The 19,247-nt window shown below is 44.6% G+C and overlaps 1 protein-coding gene across 3 annotated transcripts in view; it reads left to right on the plus strand.

Annotated features, from left to right (window-relative positions):
* The window catches only part of NTRK3 (neurotrophic receptor tyrosine kinase 3), a 406,414-nt gene extending 387,914 nt beyond the window's left edge, over nt 1-18,500 (plus strand). For 2 of the 3 annotated variants that reach the window (XM_021083214.1, XM_021083220.1), the window contains one exon: nt 1,819-18,500. In XM_021083214.1, coding sequence (XP_020938873.1) covers nt 1,819-2,004 — 186 coding nt within the window. In that variant the 3' untranslated portion in view covers nt 2,005-18,500. 3 annotated transcript variants of the gene reach the window in all.

Raw genomic sequence — 19,247 nt, forward strand, 5'->3', positions numbered from 1 at the left:
GTTCTTAACCCTCTGAGCCACAACGGGAACTCCATCTTTGCTTTCTTATACCCTGACTGTTTAATTAAGTGAATGTTAAAGACTCAAAGGAAGGCATTTTTTTTCAAATCTGCAACATCTCATCATTTGCAAACTGAATGGGTCCTGACCACATTTCCCAAAATAGGACAAAACATTTTAACACCCTTTAAAAAATATGAAAGTGTATAGATCAGAACTCACTTATTATGGTGCTTTAAAAAATTGTTGCTTTCCTGGTAGCGGTAAACATACACACACCTAAACATGCATGTGTGTACACACACTCACACATTTGCATGCACACAAGCACAAAGTGAACCCTGAGACAGCTCCCTTGTATTTTGGTGGCCCTAGTAAAGAGGGGGCTCTGGGTCTTAGCAGAAGATCTGTCATAGATACCTACACTGTCTCAGGGTCGCTAACAATGTTCTGTGGTCATTCCTAACACTACTTGGTGAGGGATTGGCCTTGAAGGGGCTTCTTACCCCAGCCACCTACTCCAGCCCACCCACCCCAACAGCCACGTTCTGGCAATCACTATAATAATGAGTTTCTCTATGGAAATCAACAACCTGGACAACGCACTTGGGAGGGAACACCACCCAGTACTTTTGGTCTCAGCATCAGCAGCTGCTATGCAGTCTGAGCTAGAGCCCTTTTCATGGAGGTGAAATTAATGAAGGGTACAGACAGGGCTCAAATAAACACAGGGAACATGAGTAGCTGTAGATCTGTCAGGCTGGCCAAGGATTGAGCCTAGTAGGCTTTTGCAGACTGTGGGGATGAGGACCAAGGAAGTGCCGACACAGTGCCCGTTGGAGTCCAGAGTCAGAGTGACATGAGGCAGTGACATGAGGCAACTCTCAAGACAAGGCACTGCTGGGGGCAGCACAGGGAGATACAAAGAGGGAAAAGGTCTCTTCTCTTGCCCAACTACAATATAGACCAATGGTAGTAAAGGGGGCTAATACCATTTTTCATGTATTCAACTAGAAATGATTCTGCGTATTTTTATCATCACAACCTATCTTCAAATGAGGAAACTAGTTTAGGGCACGTAAGTTGCCCAGGGCTACACAGTAGGAGATTAGGGAGAAGTTGAGAACTGGAAACTGGAACCTTGCAAATTCACGTAGTCAGTGTCAGCAAAGAAGTGCCTTTGAGGAAGCGGAACGAACCACAAATTACATACGAGGTCCTGAGGGGCCAACTGGGGTTGGTCCAGATGCAACACACTTGTTTTCTTTCTGCTGCTCCCTCTGGCCTCCACTGTGGGACATTGGGTCTTACAGTCATTTTTCTTGGCCTCATTGGTCGTGACAGCAGTCCTAGGAGGTGGTCAAGGGAGACATTTGATTCCCATCTTACAGGGGAGGATGCTGAGATCCTCTGAGGTTAAGTGACTTTCTCTGGACACCCAGTTGGACAATGGTGAATCAGGCAGTTAGTCCTAGTGTTAAGTACTTGCAAAGAAACAGAATACATGGTTTAGTGCAAAGAGCAAGGAGGATGCCTCTCCCTTAGGGAGGCACCGATGTGGTGGTATAGAGGTAAGTGTGGCCGTGTGCACAGAGGCTGTGACAGGGAGTGGAGCTTGCCAGGCAGTGGGACGTCCTGAGAACCCATGCACAGGACACATGAGAAACTTCAGGCAAATTCTAGCCTCAGCCTGTATTTTCGGGGACCCCGACTCAGCATGGAAGCTCACCGGTGAAGTTGCTGCCTTGTGCTGGGCATGAGCCACAGGGCCCGTGCTGAGCTTTGGACATGACTTCCTCATTCTCTTCCCCTTTTCAGGTAATTGAGTGCATCACCCAAGGTCGCGTTTTGGAACGGCCCCGGGTCTGCCCCAAAGAGGTGTATGATGTCATGCTGGGGTGCTGGCAGAGGGAACCACAGCAGCGGCTGAACATCAAGGAAATCTACAAAATCCTCCATGCTTTGGGGAAAGCCACCCCCATCTACCTGGACATCCTTGGCTAGCGGTGGCCGGTGGTCACGAATTCACGTTCTGTTGCCTCCTCTCTCCTGGCCTCTCATCCTCCCTTTTCCACCTCACAAACTCTTTTCTTCTGTCCTTGACTGAAGCAAACATCTTCATATAAACTCAAGTGCCTGCTACACATACAACACTGAAAAAAAAAAAGAAAGAAAAAACCCTGTAAGGCAGTTTGGCATATATATATATATATATATATATATATATATATATATATATATTTATATATATATTTATATATCTATCTATCTATCTATATCTATAGAAAGATACTTTCTCTAATACACAGAGAAGCTGCTGATGCAGAAACCACAAGACTGTAACAACGACTCAGAAAATCTTAAGTATGATGAACGCAAGTGAAAATTCCCTTAGACTTAGGCTGTGGCCCATGCTTCTTCCGCAGCTTCTCAGAGCAGAAGACCTTGACGATGCAGGGAGACAATCTTCATGTTAGGATGGAAGGAGCTGGGATGGAGTGCCAGTCACTGCTGCACAAGTGCTTACCTGCCCAGGTGTGCTGTCCCCAAGCTTTGCACCAGTGCATGGGTGGACCACATCAACTGGCTCAGCAAGGAAAGAATTCTGGACCAGGGGTCTCTGGAACACCTCACATCTCCCTTGACCATCACCTCCATGCGCCTTCCCCCTTTCCTCCACCTCAAGATGATTTTCTAATTTGTCCATCTAGAAAGTATTGTCCTGATGCTTTTGAGATTCAACAATGGCGCCTACTAAACACCAAACAAACAACGATGACAATGAAACACACAACTACGACGACAATGGACAACGTCTATCTTGGTGTAAGCCATGCTCAAGTTCCTTCCTAAATTTGAAAGAGGTGTGTCATCTATCCTCTGAACTTCAAGAACTGGACTTTCTGGTTTAAAGAACCACAGAATTAAAAGGTGAAATCTGAGCCCTGCCAAGCCACTGCATCCAGTCTTCCCATCACTGGGAAGACTCCTTGGCCCCACCTCCCACATTCAGGCTATTGGGAAGTTAAGGGGGATACCAGACATCCCCCTTGTTGTCTGCCAATGTGGACACAGCAGGGTTCCAACAGTAGGAGACTTAGCTCCTTGTAGATCTTAGAAAGTATGCCTTTTTGGGTCCTCTGTTTCCCATCCGCCTCCCCTAGACTCTAGCACTCTCTTCCTGGCTCTGCTAAGTCCTAGGTACACCCCTGCATGGGGGAGAGGAGCCTGGGCCAATGAGAGGCCGGGGCAGTGCTGGTTCCCCCTGGAGCCAGGATCAGAGAGAGAATTGGGCAGGAGACAGCAGGAGAATCTCTCTGGCACCTGCACCGGGCCCCTTGGCATTCTCCTCACGTCCCCAGCCCCTGGAAGGATTGATGCATCTGCCTTTGAGCTGCTGAGAAAATGCAGGAGCTGAGAAAAGGCTTTTGTGGACTGAGGGCAGGGGGAGGGGCCGAGGCTGCTTGGGGAAGTGTCCCATGCTTGGCCTCAGCCACAGGCCTGGCATCTTGATGAGGACAGAGCCCTGAGCAGGGAGAGAGAAGGAAGCCTCTGAGCTGGGGCCAGCTCCCTCGCCTGCACCAGGAGAATCACTGCCTTCCCACCGCTGCCATCAAGCACCATGCCAGGGCTGATCTCTGGCCCCTGACACATGATAGCAAAGTGCCCCTGGAAACTGACTGCCTGGCCCACAGAGCCCTCCTCTTGTGAGGAGAAGGTGTGCCTCTCCCAGGCCACTGCCCTCCCTCCCCACCCCCACCACTTCACTCCAGCAGAGAGCTACCCAGTGAATGGGGCTTTGCCCTGTTGGAGCCTCCCAGGTCCCCTGAACCCACCCATCTTCCAGCTCAAGGGTCAGTCAGCTGCACTGTGCGCGTCCTATGTGGGGTTAGGGGCCAGATTCTGTGTGTGTGGTTTGGCTTCTTTTTGTAGACCCACAAATATTTTTATTCAAAGAGGAAAGAGTCATGCTGGGACCAGAGGCCTCCAGTGGGCTTCCAGGATCAGCGGGGCTGCTGAGCTGGAGGGGGGGATTCAGGGACCATGTGTGGGTTTTCTCTGTGCGGTGCTCTCAGCCCTGAGGACTTTGCAGGAGCGCCTGGATGGACCACTCAAAGGTATTCCGGGCTCACCTGTGGCAATGATCCTTCTCCTCCCACTTGGGGGCCCTCAGTCTGTTCTGGAGCTGTTCAATCTGGGTTGAACTGGGCAATCTGGCTCCATCTAGGTGATGAGGGGAAGGTATTCAGGGAGGGAGTGTCTGGAGCGTCTGGGGTAGTGTGCCCCAGTTGGAGATGAGGGTCCAAGGCTTCTGTGGCTGCCACACCCACCCCACAAGCAGACAGTGGGTGGCTTCCACATTCTTGGCTATGTTCTCAGAACCTTAGAGCCTGTGATGGTCTGGAAGAAGGGGAGGCTACGAAGATGGTGGTGGGCAACTGGGGATACGGATGTGGCAGGGTTTCCACTCAGGGCCCTGAGTCATCATGGCCTAATGGAAAAAGCCAGTTCCTTTGCCAGCAAGGAGACTGGTGTTGGCAGATTGCCCTGGTCTTAGTCCCACAGGCCTCTGCGTTGGCCTGAGGTCATGACTGCATCACATCCATCAGAAGCAGCTGCCTCCCATAAAAGTCCACAATGGAGGGTGGCAGGGCAAGGGGAGCAGAGGGGGAGGACCGGCTTTCTCACTGCCCCATGTGCTCTCTGCATAGAATCTGCGTGCTGACTTGTTAACCTCAGCAGGTAGAAACAAAAGTTTTTCTGGCATGTGAAGGAGGCCGAGGATGGGGCTGTAGGAATGGCAGGGGTTCTGGGGGCTCTGGGGTGAGCAGATAGATGGTTCCTTCTGAAGAAGGCCAGAACTCGCTCCCCTGCATCTCCATTTCTCCGTCTGCAAAGTGAGGGGTGTACCTGGTCATCTCTGGTCCCTTCTATGCTTTGGAATTCTTAGACTCTAATGGCACTGAGTTTCTGTGTCCCTGTCCTCAGTACCACTCTGGAATGCCAGGACAGCCCTCTGCTGACCTTGGGGGTTGGGGGGCAGTATCTTTGGGGTGGGGGGAGGGTGTTCCAATAAAACTCCCCTCTCCTCTTCTGCAGTCACAGCAATGCAAGGGCTGACGTGCCTGAGGTTGCTTTAGCCCTAGAAGGAGCATCTGGTCTTCACCCTCCTAGTCTTCCTAATACCCAAAAAGCTCAGTGAAGGTTCTTGATTGATTAATTTTTAAAGAGCCTGCTGTGGTTAAATGGGTCTTGAAATGACACCCCATTAACCCATATGAGCACTCCAGTCTGCTTCACTCTCATGGCCCCTACTGACTCCACAGCATAGAGTCCAGGCCAGAGTGACCCAGGGCACAGTGTCATTGGACCTCCTTTCTGGCTGTGGTGGATGCTCTGGGTCCCCCAGGCTGGTCTCCCTGCCATGCCACCCTCCCCAGTCCCCTCCTGGACTGAGTGTGAGAGACTTGCTGTTGGATGCTCATCTTGGAGTAGGGCGCCACCGTCAAGGGTCTTCCCAGGTCTTCTTTACTTAGGATGTGAACCAAATGCGGCCCTCTACTTATATCCCTGACCTTTGAGGGGATCTTGAAGGTCACTAAGCCTCCATCAGTGAACAGACAGAAGCTTGATGCTTCCTCCACTCAGAAAATTGTGCACAAATCATGCCTGGAGAGAGGCTTCCTGCTAGAGGCAAAGAAATCCTGGTCCTTCGGGGTTCAAGTTGTACAGGACTGTTTTTCTCTGGTGAGGCTTACTTTACGGAACTACACTAGTGCAAGTATTTTTGGTGCTAAATACTACGGAAACCAACACCAACAGGAGAGTGGACAGCCAGTTTCTGGGGCTGCGTGAGACTCAACTCAGAAGCAAAAGTGAGTCAGTCATGCTTGGAGAGAGCAGGATACACAGGAAGTTAGGCACCAACTTGGGTGGTGGAAAGACCGTTGAAATTCCTGGCTTTGCTCAAGTTACTCAAGTGACCTTGGCCAAGTCAGCTAATCTCTCGGATTATCAGAGTTTTCATCTGAGACATTTAGAAGGTTAGAAGAGATAGTCTTAAGGTTCCTTTTAGTTGAAAAATGTTGCGTTTTTGTCATACACTTTTTTCTTTTAGCTTGCTTGTTAGTAATAAGAGAGAAAATAAAAGACAGGTAAGGGGTGGGGGAGTGATCCATGGTGAGAAATTGATTATAGAAGGCAAATAAGGAAGGTTCAGTGACTGTTAAGTCTGAGGATTATTAGTGGGGGGAAGCCAGGCAGACAAGCGAGGGACCCTACTTTTTTTGCTCTTCAAGGGAGGCTGCCACGCAGCCCCTTTTCTGACTTTTTCCAGCCTGTCCTCCTCAACTGGCCACCTTACTCCATTCAACACCAACCTCCCAGAGTTGGCATAAACTATTCCAAGACATAGAGACAGGCCTGCCTACCTTTCATGCAGGCTATTGGCAATCTGTGCTCTGGGCCAAAATCCAGGAGATTTTTACATTTAACTACTAGTGAGGGGCTAGGATGTTGGAAAGAGGGCAGTGTTTTAAGTTGCAGACTATTCACCAAGTTTTTCTCCATTTGGGAATGATGAGTGGCTTCCTTGCTCCACTTTTCCAAATCAAACAGCAACAGCATTATTTTGACTCAAGGTAGAGTTATTACAATGGACAGTCTTGGGCTTTGGGGTCTTCCTTGTGCTTTGCTCAGAGTCTGGAGCAGAGGAACATTTGTAGATGTTTGTGGCATCAGCCCAAGGGCTGGAAGTCTAGAGAGCTGCCCTCTAGATTTACTGTCAGCTCTGGTTGGGAGCCAATCTGCTAGAAACCTCCATGGCATTTGCTTTAAAGCAAAATATGAAGCTCTAGCCACTATGCTTTTGGTCCCGGGAGCACCAGTATTCTTTGATACCAAATACATTTTTGTTTGTTTGTTTCAAAGGAAGATTACAAGTTTTTGTATCACCATTAACATATCAACATAGACTTCAGAACATGTTTTGGGATTGCTTAATATCACTGGGGGTGTCATACTAAGAAGAGTATTGTACACGTCTCTCCATATATTTCATTGGAACAGCTTTAGTGAAGGTTCCCTTGGAGTCAGCAAATTGATTCGCAATGCTATAATCTCTGAGCCTTACATTTCTCAAGGATGAGATATCCAGAGATGGACTGGCTTAAGAGACAGTTAGAAAGGTCCTGATGGGATATATATCACCTTATAAAGTTTGATCATCTGGTGTGCCCTGAATTAAATTATGCTGACAACAACATTCTGAGCATCTGAAAGTCACTCTTCTGAGTTGTCTAATAGATCACACAGGAACCGACTCTTTTTACCACATCACATCCCCTTTGGAGTTGGTATGGAATTCACCAGCACTGCAGGTGAAACCAACACCCAGGTGGGACGGGACAGAGAAAATGTGAGATGTTGGCCATTGTTTGCTCCTTCTGAAAGGCACTGCTGACTGTGGTGGATGTGAATATTTGTGGTGCCGCATTGGGTGTTAGGACTTTTGCTGTGAGCATAAGCTGTTTCACCCTAAGGATCTGGTGTCTAGGCTTCTGACAGAGTCTCTGTCTCCTTTGCGCATTCTTCCTAATCCATAGTTCCCTTGACTATATAAACAAACTATTTTTTTTTTTCAACAAGAAATCCTCTGGTCTAGATCTCAGTGTGCCAACACAGACACTTTCCTATTTCACCAAGAGATCCATGAAGATTGGGGTGGGGGTGGGGAGGGGGTACCTTCAAAGTACTTGGAATTCTTGGTCACAGTAAAAAAAAAAAAAAAAGTCGGAGTCCCCTTCCTCTTTAACTAAATTCCAAATTTTAAGCAAGACCTGGTCTGATACTTACAGTAGGTAATGATGTCTTAAGATAGTGTGCCGGGAGTCCCCACTGTGGCACAATGGGATCGGCAATGTCTCTGGGACACAAGTTCAATCCCTGGCCCAGCACAGTGGGTTAAGGACCTGGTGTTGCCACAGCTGCAGCTTAGGTCACAACTGTGGTTCAGTTCTGATCCCTGGCCAGCGAATTCCAGATGCCACAAAGCAGCCAAAAAGGAATAAAATAAAACAAAGACGGTGTGCTGGGTGCTCTTCCATCATACAGAGGCAGAACAGTAAGCTCTATAAAGTTTCCTGATTTCCAAACTAAACGTTGCTTTGTGTGCTATGCCCAGGATCACAGCTTGCTAGAGATACTTGTGGCCAGCAGAACTAGAAGTTTCTGACAGAAGATGTATCAAAAAAGTGTGGCTGCAGAAAGGCCTGCAGGATTCTCCTTCTGAGAAATGCCTTGTCATTCAGGTCTTCAGTTTAACTTCTTGGGAGGGAAGCTGGTTTCTTCCCTCTTTAGGCTGTGACAAATTTAGATAACCTCCTAGAAAGCCCAGAGGGAGATTAAGAGCCTGGATCTTTTCCGTGTACTTTGACATTCTTTTGGATGCAACATCTCTAAAGACCAATGAGAAATACAAATACCTAAGTCTAAGTCTGGTAGTTATTTCTTCATTTAAGAAGAGTCTGTGGGAGTCATAAAAACCAACAAATTTTGTAATAAGTCAACAGGTAGGACATACTCAAATGAATAGCCTGCTTAAACCTTTCATTTTTTTTCTCGGGGAAGTATTTGCATCCCATCTCCATTTAACATGACAGCTTTCCGACATTAGCTGACGCCTCTGAGCTCATCTCTGGAGAGAATAAATAAACCTGGTCCAGGTGATTTGATTTCTGCTTTCCACAGCAGAGAAGTAAATCTCGGTTAAAAAAAAAAAAAAAAGTCTTTAATTTTTGTTCTTTTTTCTTTTTCTTCTTTCCCCTTTCTCTGGTTTCCTAACCTCCTCCTTCCATGGCACTGACGATCCAGCTTCTCAAACTTCGTCAAAGTCTTAATACAAGGTGAATCCCAGGACCACAAACAGTTTGGACTTCAAACAGTGAGAAAATTGGCACTGAATGATTCGGCACACAAAGCAGAAAACTTTCATTTCCTGTAGGCAGGATGGAATTGACTGTTGTATTAAGACTTCTGAAGGAGCCCTGCCCTGGAGTAATTTCAGTGCTGTCAGACAACGCTGACATCTAGATTAACCTCTGTGCAGTCAAGTTTACTGCAGAGCTCATTGAGATGCATGTGGTGGATCTCTGCAAATCCCATCTGGAACCCTTGGTGGCCCACCTTCACCACCCCCCTTTCCATTCCTCACCCACCGCTTTCTCTATCTATGAAATTTTTAGCCTCTAGGACCAGGGGAGCCATGGCTGGGCTCTGGCCCCAGAAGAGGGCGTTTTGACTCTCTCTGACCATGTGCTGAGCAAGGCTTTCTACTCTGAAGGAGTGACAGTGGTTGTCATCATATTGGTTTTCCCCTCAGGGGACTACAAACCAAGTCAGGAAAGCCACTCTGCTGATGACAAACAGTTTTGCAGCATATCTGGATGCTGCACAAAGTGAAGTGGTTTATGAAGAATTAGCATGCCCTACATCCCTGACCACTGATCTGGGCTTCCCAGCCCTCTGGCATCTCCTGGTTCAGGCGTGACAGGTCCTGATGACAGCCCGGTGGTTAGGTAGGGGTGGTGGTTCTGATGGACAAAGAACCTTATGTCTGTATAGGTGATCTCCATGGTCCTCATAAAAGAGGAATCCCAGTTCCTTTTTCTCTTGTTGGGACAAAGTAATAGCCATCCCCTAAGTCCAGTTTGTCACCTCTCTCCTTATGGGGTGGTGGGCTCCAGAATGACCTGAGCCCTTTCCAACTCACTCTGTGTGCAAGTACAGTGGTCAGCAGAAACCTCAAAGCTAAAACCACAACTTATCTGCAAACTGGAGCCAGTTATCACATCAAAAGTCTTGAAAAAAAGTCCTTTAGCTTAAATGCACCCAACACAAATTTCTCTGGGGTTTTACTGATTTGGTTTCTCCCTGAAATTGTTTTTCCTACTTTGCCTCTTGTCTTTAATATGAATAATAAGAATCTCCTTATAGTTCTTAGAGATTTCTTTAGGAGAAATGAAGGTTGCCATCAAGGGCATTGTGTGTATTGACAGGGAAAATAGATTTCTGGGCCAAGTAATGTCACGACCATACAGAGGCAAATCTGATGACTTTATTTAAAAGCAATTATCAGTGTTATATTTTGTTCTGGTTACTCAAGATCACATAGGGCAAACTACATTCATCTTTCTATCATTATTTATACTTGTTCACCTGCATGCACACACACACACCACACACACACATGCCTCTACATTTCTACTGGTCCCAAATGGTCCAACAAGCAGTGTGCCCGTTTGTGTTTCTCCCACCAATCTCTATGCACATGTGTGTGCAAATAAGTGTGCTTCAAGCCTGTGGTTTCTTAAACTTATTATGGCTCAGTTTTTATTTTATTATCAACACACAGCCTTTGACTTTCTGACTTTCGGCACTGTGGATCATTTATGAGATTAGGGCATTTTCAAGGGAGAGGTTTCAGAATTGTCATATTTAAAGGCTGGACGAGTTTTCTCAGAGAAACAGAAAACTACGCTGAACATTTATGAAGATTTTATTTAATTAATTTTCGAGGTGGGGAGGAGCACTGAATTTAGGCCTGAATGGTATATGTTAAGTATAAATATAGACGTAATTTAGCTGAAGCAGACTTTATTGAACCTGTTTTGGGGCTGAAACAGTTAGGTATCAAACACAAACACTGACATGGAATTGGAACCTTAATGGAGAAGGGTTAGACTTTCCGTGGGAAAGTTGGTCATTTCAGGCAAAAAGGACAGAGCACTGGGCTGGAGGTGACCTGGCTGCGCTGAGTGTGGCTTGGCCGGGTGACTGCACAAGTCACGTCAGTTCTCTGGGCCAGCGTGTAGGGGTCCTTAGTCCAGAGTGGGCAGCTGGCAGCCACCTGCATACTTTGGCCCCTTCCTTGATTGCATCGATGGGGCAAAGCGAATCTATACCTTGCGTGTTGCTCAGATCAGTGCCCAGTGAAGTGTATATTCTCATGCTCTCTCATAGAGCAAGTGTGCAAACGTCTCCTCACTGAACTCAGTCCCGCTTCCACCTTATGTTCAGTGCATCTCTTGCAGCTCTCTTTGAATGCTCTCCAAACTCTGACTCTTACAGTCCACCCATCATCCCCCATCCCATCCCTAAAGGCTGGGTTTTGTCTCTTCAAAGTCAGGGAAAGCCCTACCAGCCCATCTCCTTCCTCTCTAGGCTGAGCATCAGTCAGGCTTGTGATTTAGCCTAGGTTTCCGGAGAAGAAGACAGTGTGCTCTCACAGCCACTAGTTAGTTTCTTTCCAGCTCCTTGGACCAAGTGATTAGCTCCTCATTAGCGCCTCATCAGTCACTTTTGCATGATGCCAGGACAACAAACCTATAATAATGCCCTGTTCTATCTTTTTGAAGTTTTCCATTCCTTCTGTCTTGGTTAAGAGAAACTTGCCATTTCCTTCAAATTTCTTTAGATTTTGTTCTTGCTCTTAAATATACTGATAAATGGTAAACCATGGTATTCTTTCTTTCTTTTTTTGTTCTTTGTTTTTAGCCTCCTATCAGTGTGGATGTGCTCTGTCCCTATGGAATAGAAAACACCACATGTCAGCAACATGTTTATTTATTTAGCGGAGAGGCTATAATATTGACATGCAGATTTGTAGCAGCATCCAAATCTTGAAGGGTATAAAAGAGTCTTTTTCAATCAAATGAGAGCTTTACTGTAATGGCACCAGAAAGGTTTGTACCTTAAGAACAGAATTGAATCTGATAACAGGCTCTCTTTTTAGGGAACAATGAGGTGGAAGAAATTTCCCCAAGAGCTGAGAGACTAAATCTTCTATTCCACAAATCATTCTGTATCAATAGATGCTTTAGCTCTGTCCCTCAAATTTGCTCTGGAAAACAAGAACAAACTAGGATCAACCACCCACATTTACTATTAAAAACAAATGCATTACCTCTAAGTGAACCCCGACTTAAAAAAAAAAAAAGCATAATTTTTTCTCCTCCTAATTCTGGGGATGGTTCAATACTGTTTCTTTTCTTGGTCTCTTTTAATATTTTCAATGAGATTTCTAATTGTTTTTCACTTTTATTTTGTTACGAAGGACATGGATTTTTAAAAAAATTCTGTCTGCGATAAAACGACAGGACAGACTGAGAGTGGGGTGGAGGGACAGTAAGGAGACCAGGAGGCAGAGGGCTTATCAGCTGCTATTTTCTACTGGGTGATCTTGGACGAAGCATCAGCCCTTCTGTGCCTCTGATTCTTAATCTACAAAAGAAAACTGCTAGCACCCCACCGGCGCCCCTGCCTGCTCTGAGGGTTAGTCTGACCCTCAAATGACATCGTAACTGTCAACTCGCTCTGTGGGCTCCACAGCCCTCCTCACAGGAGTGGATCCCGCCCTCTGGGCAGTGAGTGTTGCGTGAATCTTCCTGGATGCTGAGCTGCAGGCAGCTTTGGGGATGTGCCATGTTTTGAGCTGCATCCTTCCTCACTCCCTCCTGAGGTCTGGCGTCTAGATTTTGTCATTGGCATTTTCCTCTTTGAATCACCATCAATGCTGGAGGGCTAGAAAATGCTTTTATGAAAATACAAGCAGAAAGAGGATGTTTTATCCCTTTGGCTCTGTCACTGAAAATGCCTGGGTTTTATTTTCCAGCCTGGAATTCTGAACATTTTGTAGCAAAATGGCATCTCCTGCTGCACTTAACACCACGTTATTCCTTGTTGCTTTCATGAGGTTCTGCAGATTGAAACATAATGTTTTTTGAAAAGTAGGGCTATATGAAGCTTCCTCAATAAATTGGGTAGTGAAACCAATCTTAAAGAAAGCCCCCAAAGTGATAATGATCCTAAAGCAATATCACCTTCTTTCTAGGGCCAGCATTTTGTATGTGGGGAGATAATTTTAAGATGGAGGGAAAAAAAAAAAAAAAAAGGTTTGCTGGAGTGAAGGCCGAATGCTAAACCACATTTGTAAAAGCCTTGAGCACTAACAAACAGGTGTGATTGGGGTGCCCACTGAGAAAGGGCTCTGATTGGAAGTGAAACCCCTGACAACACATCCTGAGGCCAGATTGCCCAGGTTACAATGGTGATGTCATTGACAGCCCCTAAAAACATCCAAGGTGTTTGTGACGCCAAGCACTATTTGCAGGGGTGACTGCTTAGTGTGTTACATCTTTCAGATGTAATTTCCTTTAGATTTTCAAGTAATGATCAGGTGTGATGCAACTGACTAAATGCTGTGCATGTTTCTTTTTGAAGGATTTCTTACTCCAGAGAAAAATCAGATTAACACCAAGTACCTGAAATCCTAAGACATTCACGTATATTTTGCTCAAGTTCAGACTACCTCAGCTTCTCTTTCCTCTCTCTACCTGGGGTTCAATTTTTGTTTGTCTTAGATAGAAAAGCAACACCTTTGTTCTGAGGCTCTGTCCCAGTGATTCTCCCCCTGCAGCTGTCCAGCAGACAGAAAACATTTCAGCTTTCTTTGAAATGAAAGTTCAAATTGGGTTATGACTAGGCTTTTAAATTATGATGTGAAATTGGAGAAGGCAAGCTGGTTCAGGGAGATGTTCCATAATTCACTCTGCTAATCCCAAGGAGATGACCTCCTTCATAGCACGGTTTAAGGCCTGCCTTGAACAAGCCATTTCCCCCTGTAACTTCCCAGTGACAAGATGGTTATTTAAGGATTTCAGAGATATCATTTGAGAAATAACTCACCAGATATGGGAAATCTGATTTAATATGTTAACAGGAAAAACAAGAACTTAGTTGAATGCTTTTTTCCTTTCCTCTTGCTGAGCATTTAGCCTTCTGGAGGCCATTGGGATATTTCCTTTTCAAGGTTGGAGAAGATTGATTATAGTTCATATCTAAGAGCAAAGGCTCCCGCAAGCCCTTTGCAGTTGGAGACAACCCAAAATGACCCATGTTAATCTTTTGTCACCCTGCAGAATCAGGGACCCTTCTTGGTTATGTTTATGGGCCATGGTGGGTGAGCTCTAGGATGTTGTCAAAATAAAATGAAAAGAAAGCAAGTTGGGACAAGAAAATAATCAGTTAGAATGTGACAGAAAACAGTGGTCCTGCTCTCTCTGGCAAAGATTCATGTACTGCTGAGGGAAGAAACAAGTTTTTTTTCTCAAATAGATTTTACTTCCTGAGATTTTTTGTGTTTGTGGGTGTGTATGTGTGGGTGTGTATGTGTGAGTGTGGGTGTGTGTGTGTTAGCTGGGAGAGGAGTTGGAAACATTAGGAAGTAGTTGTTTACAAGTTTAGTCTTCCTCTGGAGCATAATAAAAGCTCTGCTCAGTTTCTCAGAATGTGACAATAAAATTAGGAATGGAGAGGACTTCAGAAGCCCATGTTTGAGTATATGGTATATTTTTACCCAAAGACTTCTTTCAGAAACATTTAGTCCTAGCAAGCAATAGCAAGCCTATGTCTGCCATTGGTATCAGGAAAAGGAATAAGTGAAGAGGTAGTTTCTGAAGACCCCAGTGTTGCATCCATTTATAAGCTTCTTTCCTAAGAGTTCAGGTTCCTTGACTTACATGAGAGAATTTTCCAATAGGGCCTACATGGGGTGGGGGGCTGGGTTTGAATGAGCTGCTCAATCAGTACTATGACAATGCATTAACTCTGTCCCATGGAAAAACTAGGATCATCCTAGGGCTGCTTTCATTTGGAATGGCATAAAGAGAGGCTTTTGAAACATATTTTGAGGACTGGCACCCAAAGCCAGCCTCTGTTGAAAGAGTTTTCAGTTTAATAGGCAGAATTTCTCTCTTCTCCCATCTATCAGTGATCTGGGGTGGGGGGTGGGGGGGTATCTGTTTTCAGCACCAGGGACAGCAAACACCTCCCTCAATTGAACCAATGTGCTCTATCCTGATTGACCTGCCAGTCAAGGAAGGGAAGGGCTTTTCTTTTACTCCCATCCCTTGGGGCCTCAACCTGGAAGGTTTTATCCTTAAGTTCGGGTATTTACACCTTTTATTTATTACCAAGCTTGTTTCTGTCACATTCCAGATCTGCTAACAAATGATAGGTGTTGGCCCGACATGCCCAAGTCTCCTGGCTCAAAGCAGTGGAAAGAAAGACACTTAGACATCAGTGGAGGACACACTTGGCACAGGAAGCCACTGCACATTCTTCACAAAGGCACTGTTGACTTGTAAACTCCCAAATGGAGGATTGCTTTTCGGCAATCACTTGGAAAAACATTTCTGCACATTTCCCACAAAGTACAAGTCTATGTTTCACTCTGTGGCATTTGGAGGCAATATTCCACAGGAGTTGAGCAGAAGCTATTAGCTTCAGGGGTAGAGAAGGGCCCCGGTGATGCTGCTGTTTGGTATTTTGAAGACTCAGGGTGGGGGCCTGGCTTTGAAAGCCAGCAGCCACTCTTCAATTCTGAACGCTGTTTAGCAGCTAACTTTGCCTTAAACAATCATTTTAAAAATGAAAATGGCTCCTTAAAGTCTCCATCAAGCTCGACTGAAGGGGGTGCACTGAGAAAATGCATAGCAGAAGCACATGTTTTCACTTTGCTTTGTGATGGGACAGTTGCCATAGAGCACAATCATACCTAGATGTCACCTTAGAGGCAACATTGTTTTCTCTTAACTAATTGACTTCATTTTCCTCACTCATGTCAGGATGGATTGTGCTGTGAAGGCAAGAGTGTTGCTGAGGATCTCACCTTAAAGATTGTCTTCTATTTCACAGATGTGAGATCAATTCCACCTCAATTGCCTCTGAACTATCTAATTAATAGCTTTCAACACTCCATCAAACCCTCTCCTCTACTTTCTCCCCCTATCTTCAGTTTGGCTTAGCATAATTCATAATATTTAGTAGTGTAAGACATAAGGGATCCTTTTTAAGGATAAATGAGGTGGAAGAACCAGACCAGAGCCAGATCTCAGAGGAGCAAGGTCAATGGAGCTGTGACATTGAACTTTGGAATGGGTCTAAGGAAAATCTACTGTTTCCCTCCATTCCTCATCCTCTTGAGGGCAGCCCCCTCCAGTGTTCACACTTGCCATGCAAAAAAGGCATAGCAAGAGTTTCTCTAGATTATTTATATGAGGAAGGTGGGAGGGCAGGGTCTCAAATTCTCTGTTAGTGTCCTTTGGAATAGAGGAGCTTTGTTTTATATCAAAATCAAGGAATGATCCTAGTTTAGAAAGCACATACCCATGAATGACTGACAGCTGGAATAGAGTGCAATAAGACAAATTCTTTCCCCTTAAAACACAGAAGAAGGAGGTGCAGATTGACTGGTAGGAAACACAGGATCCATCGGCTAGAGGGGAAGGTGGTCTGATATGGGGATACAGAAGCAGTCATCTTTAGAAGTGGAGGTGATGCCCAGGGAAACCTCAGAAGAGGACAGGCTGGAGGATAAAATCCTATAGAGGTTCTCAGAACTTTTTCTGCAAAATTCCTAAAATTTCCAAGGGCACTACTAGCCCTCTGCCTCTTTAGAGGTGAGCTCAGTTCTACTTCTGGGCTCCTAAGGCAAATGCCCTAGAAACGCCAAAGTCTTGTATTTTCCACTCTCAGCTGACACTGGCTGTCCAGAGTGGGATTGTTCCCCTTCCCTATGTGAAAGGGACTTGTTTTCAGGAGAAGTGTCCTTTAAATATCCAGCTAAAACTGGAGGTAATTTTTTGCATGAATGGCTTTTTACAGCTAGGTCTAAAGCAGAACAAAACTTGTATTAAACTAAGTGCTACTTTACATATCTTATTTCAAGGGAAATGAAGGATTTATTGTCGTGTAAATGATATACACTGATTTGTTTCCTACTGGACATCACATGTCCCTTTATCTTTAGGCTGATGTTGTGCAGCAAACTTTGAATATCTGGAAAATCAGCAGGTACCTACTTCAGTGCACTAGTTGGGTATTATGTTCTCAGAGAGGAATTTTGTGAATGAAGTTTGGGTGCTCTTATAACTGATTTCCACTCCTATTCCTAAGCTTTCTATACTAAATATATGTAAAGTGATTATATCTTGTCTGATCCCATGTGTTTGTGTGTGTTTTCCAATGTTTGTGTAAATATATCGGCCATCTGAAGGGTTAGTTGGATTATGGCAACTGCTGAGCAATGGTGTATAGGGCATGTGAACATATGGTACACATACACACTTATTTTGAGGCCAAGCTAATCTTACAGAGTTTAGAAAAGAACCAATGTAGCATGGCTTGGGAAAAGTGTAATAAGGGATATAGGTATTGCCAAGCCACCATTCGTTGGTGCAGGCCTTGGCAGCAGCAGAGTTGAGGTGTGCTCAACCGGATTTTACATCATTTATGTTAATTTCACTTGATAGCCCCTTGGTCTGTTTTATGACTTAGAAATATTTTTCCATGATGCCCATTCCTTTTTTTCCCCAGGCCACTGGAAATGGCTGATTCTTGCTTCCCATGATTTGGATACCCAATATGTTAACTTAAAATGGGTGGCTGAGGTTTTAGTAAAACTGGGTTTTACTAAAAGTGCCCTTTCCTTGAGGTACCATTTCTTCCATTTTTTTTTTTTTTCTTTCTGACAAATATACCCATTGGCTATGCTAAAGTTATTGTCATCCTGGCAAGTCTTGGAGACTCAGTTAAAGTGATGACTGTATTTGCCTTTGGAGAACAGGCTCATGGTCTAAGTAAAATTCTTATGTAAAGGTGCGCTTTAGGCAAAAAAAAAAAAAAAAAAAAAAAAAGAACGAAAATGTGAAAACAGATTCTCATTTGGTGAGCTAGCCTCCAGGGTAGGGGGATGGGCTCTCAGTTAATATTAAGGGATGTGTTGAAAAGGCAAGTGCCCTCCCTTTCTCTATTCACCACCCCACCCTCCCTTCCTTCCCAATCTCAAAAGAAAACAGAAAATTATTTTTTTAAAGTGTATTAATAATTTATGTTTAATACAAAAAGGATGATTGAATGGTATCACCAAAGGTCATTTCTCTCATTGTGCATGTCCTTCGCTCTCAGCCCCTTCCCCATCACCCCATTCTCCACCCTCACACATCCATCCCAAGCAAACCTGTCTTCATCGGAATCTATCAGTGTTGGAGTTAATGTGGGGCAGAGATTTAACACCATGACACTAATGAAAACCAACCATTCTTCACTTTCAAATGTTAGTCCTACAGGAAGGCAAACTCTTTCCTTGGTCTTTGCTTAAGAACATTTTATACATATATATGTATATATGTGTGTGTATGTATGGGCATATGTATGTATATGCACATGTACATGTATATATGTATATACCCATCTCCAATATAAATATATCATATGTGAGAGTTGTAAATACTCCTGATCATATGTCTGTCTTCCTCATGGTATCATATCTTCAATGTTATGTTAACAAATCCATTTATTGATTGATGAAATCGTGTGTAGACCTGTATCCTCCTGACATAGTTTATGTAGGGTCTCTTCTCAAATAAAGTATAAAACATCAATGTCCTTGTTTTATTTGGATTCATTATTTAATAGAGGAATGTGTTGAATTTAAATGTAGGTTGGAGTTCCCGTTGTGGCGCAGTGGTTAACAAAACTGACTAGGAACCGTGAGGTTGTGAGTTCGATCCCTGGCTTTGCTCAGTGGGTTAAGGATCTAGCTTTGCTGTGAGCTGTGGTGTAGGCCGCATACATGGCTCAGATCCTGCGTTGCTGTGGCGCTGGTGTAGGCTGGCATCTACAGCTCCGATTAGACCCCTAGCCTGGGAACCTCCATATGCCATGGGAAGTAGCCCTAGAAAAGGCAAAAAGACAAATAAATAAATAAATAAATAACAATAAAGGTAGGTTGAAGTTTGGGAAAGTCCAAATGTGTGCACAATTTGTGGGATGCAGTATCATCTTGAGAGCTGGTTAGCTGAAGGTCAAATTGCCTGCATGATGCTTAAAGAAACCACTAAGTTGGATATTGGGTTGGGATGAATAGTTCAAGAAGAATATACACATATTTATTATTTGAGGCAGGGCCCAAATAAAGGATCACTACCTCCAGTTCTAGGTCATGTTATTCCACATACGTTGTTATTCAACTTCCTAGTGACAATAATTTCAGTTAGTTCCTACAATGGGATAAAATATGCTCCTTTAGATTTGTTTTTTACCCCAAAGATTTTAGGATTTTTAAATTACGCTAAAACTCCTTTCTCTTTCTCTCCCCCTCCCTCCCTCTCTGTTTACTTTTCAATTTC

Source organism: Sus scrofa, chromosome 1 (assembly GCF_000003025.6).
Source record: "Sus scrofa isolate TJ Tabasco breed Duroc chromosome 1, Sscrofa11.1, whole genome shotgun sequence".
NCBI classification, from domain to species: Eukaryota; Metazoa; Chordata; class Mammalia; order Artiodactyla; family Suidae; genus Sus; species Sus scrofa.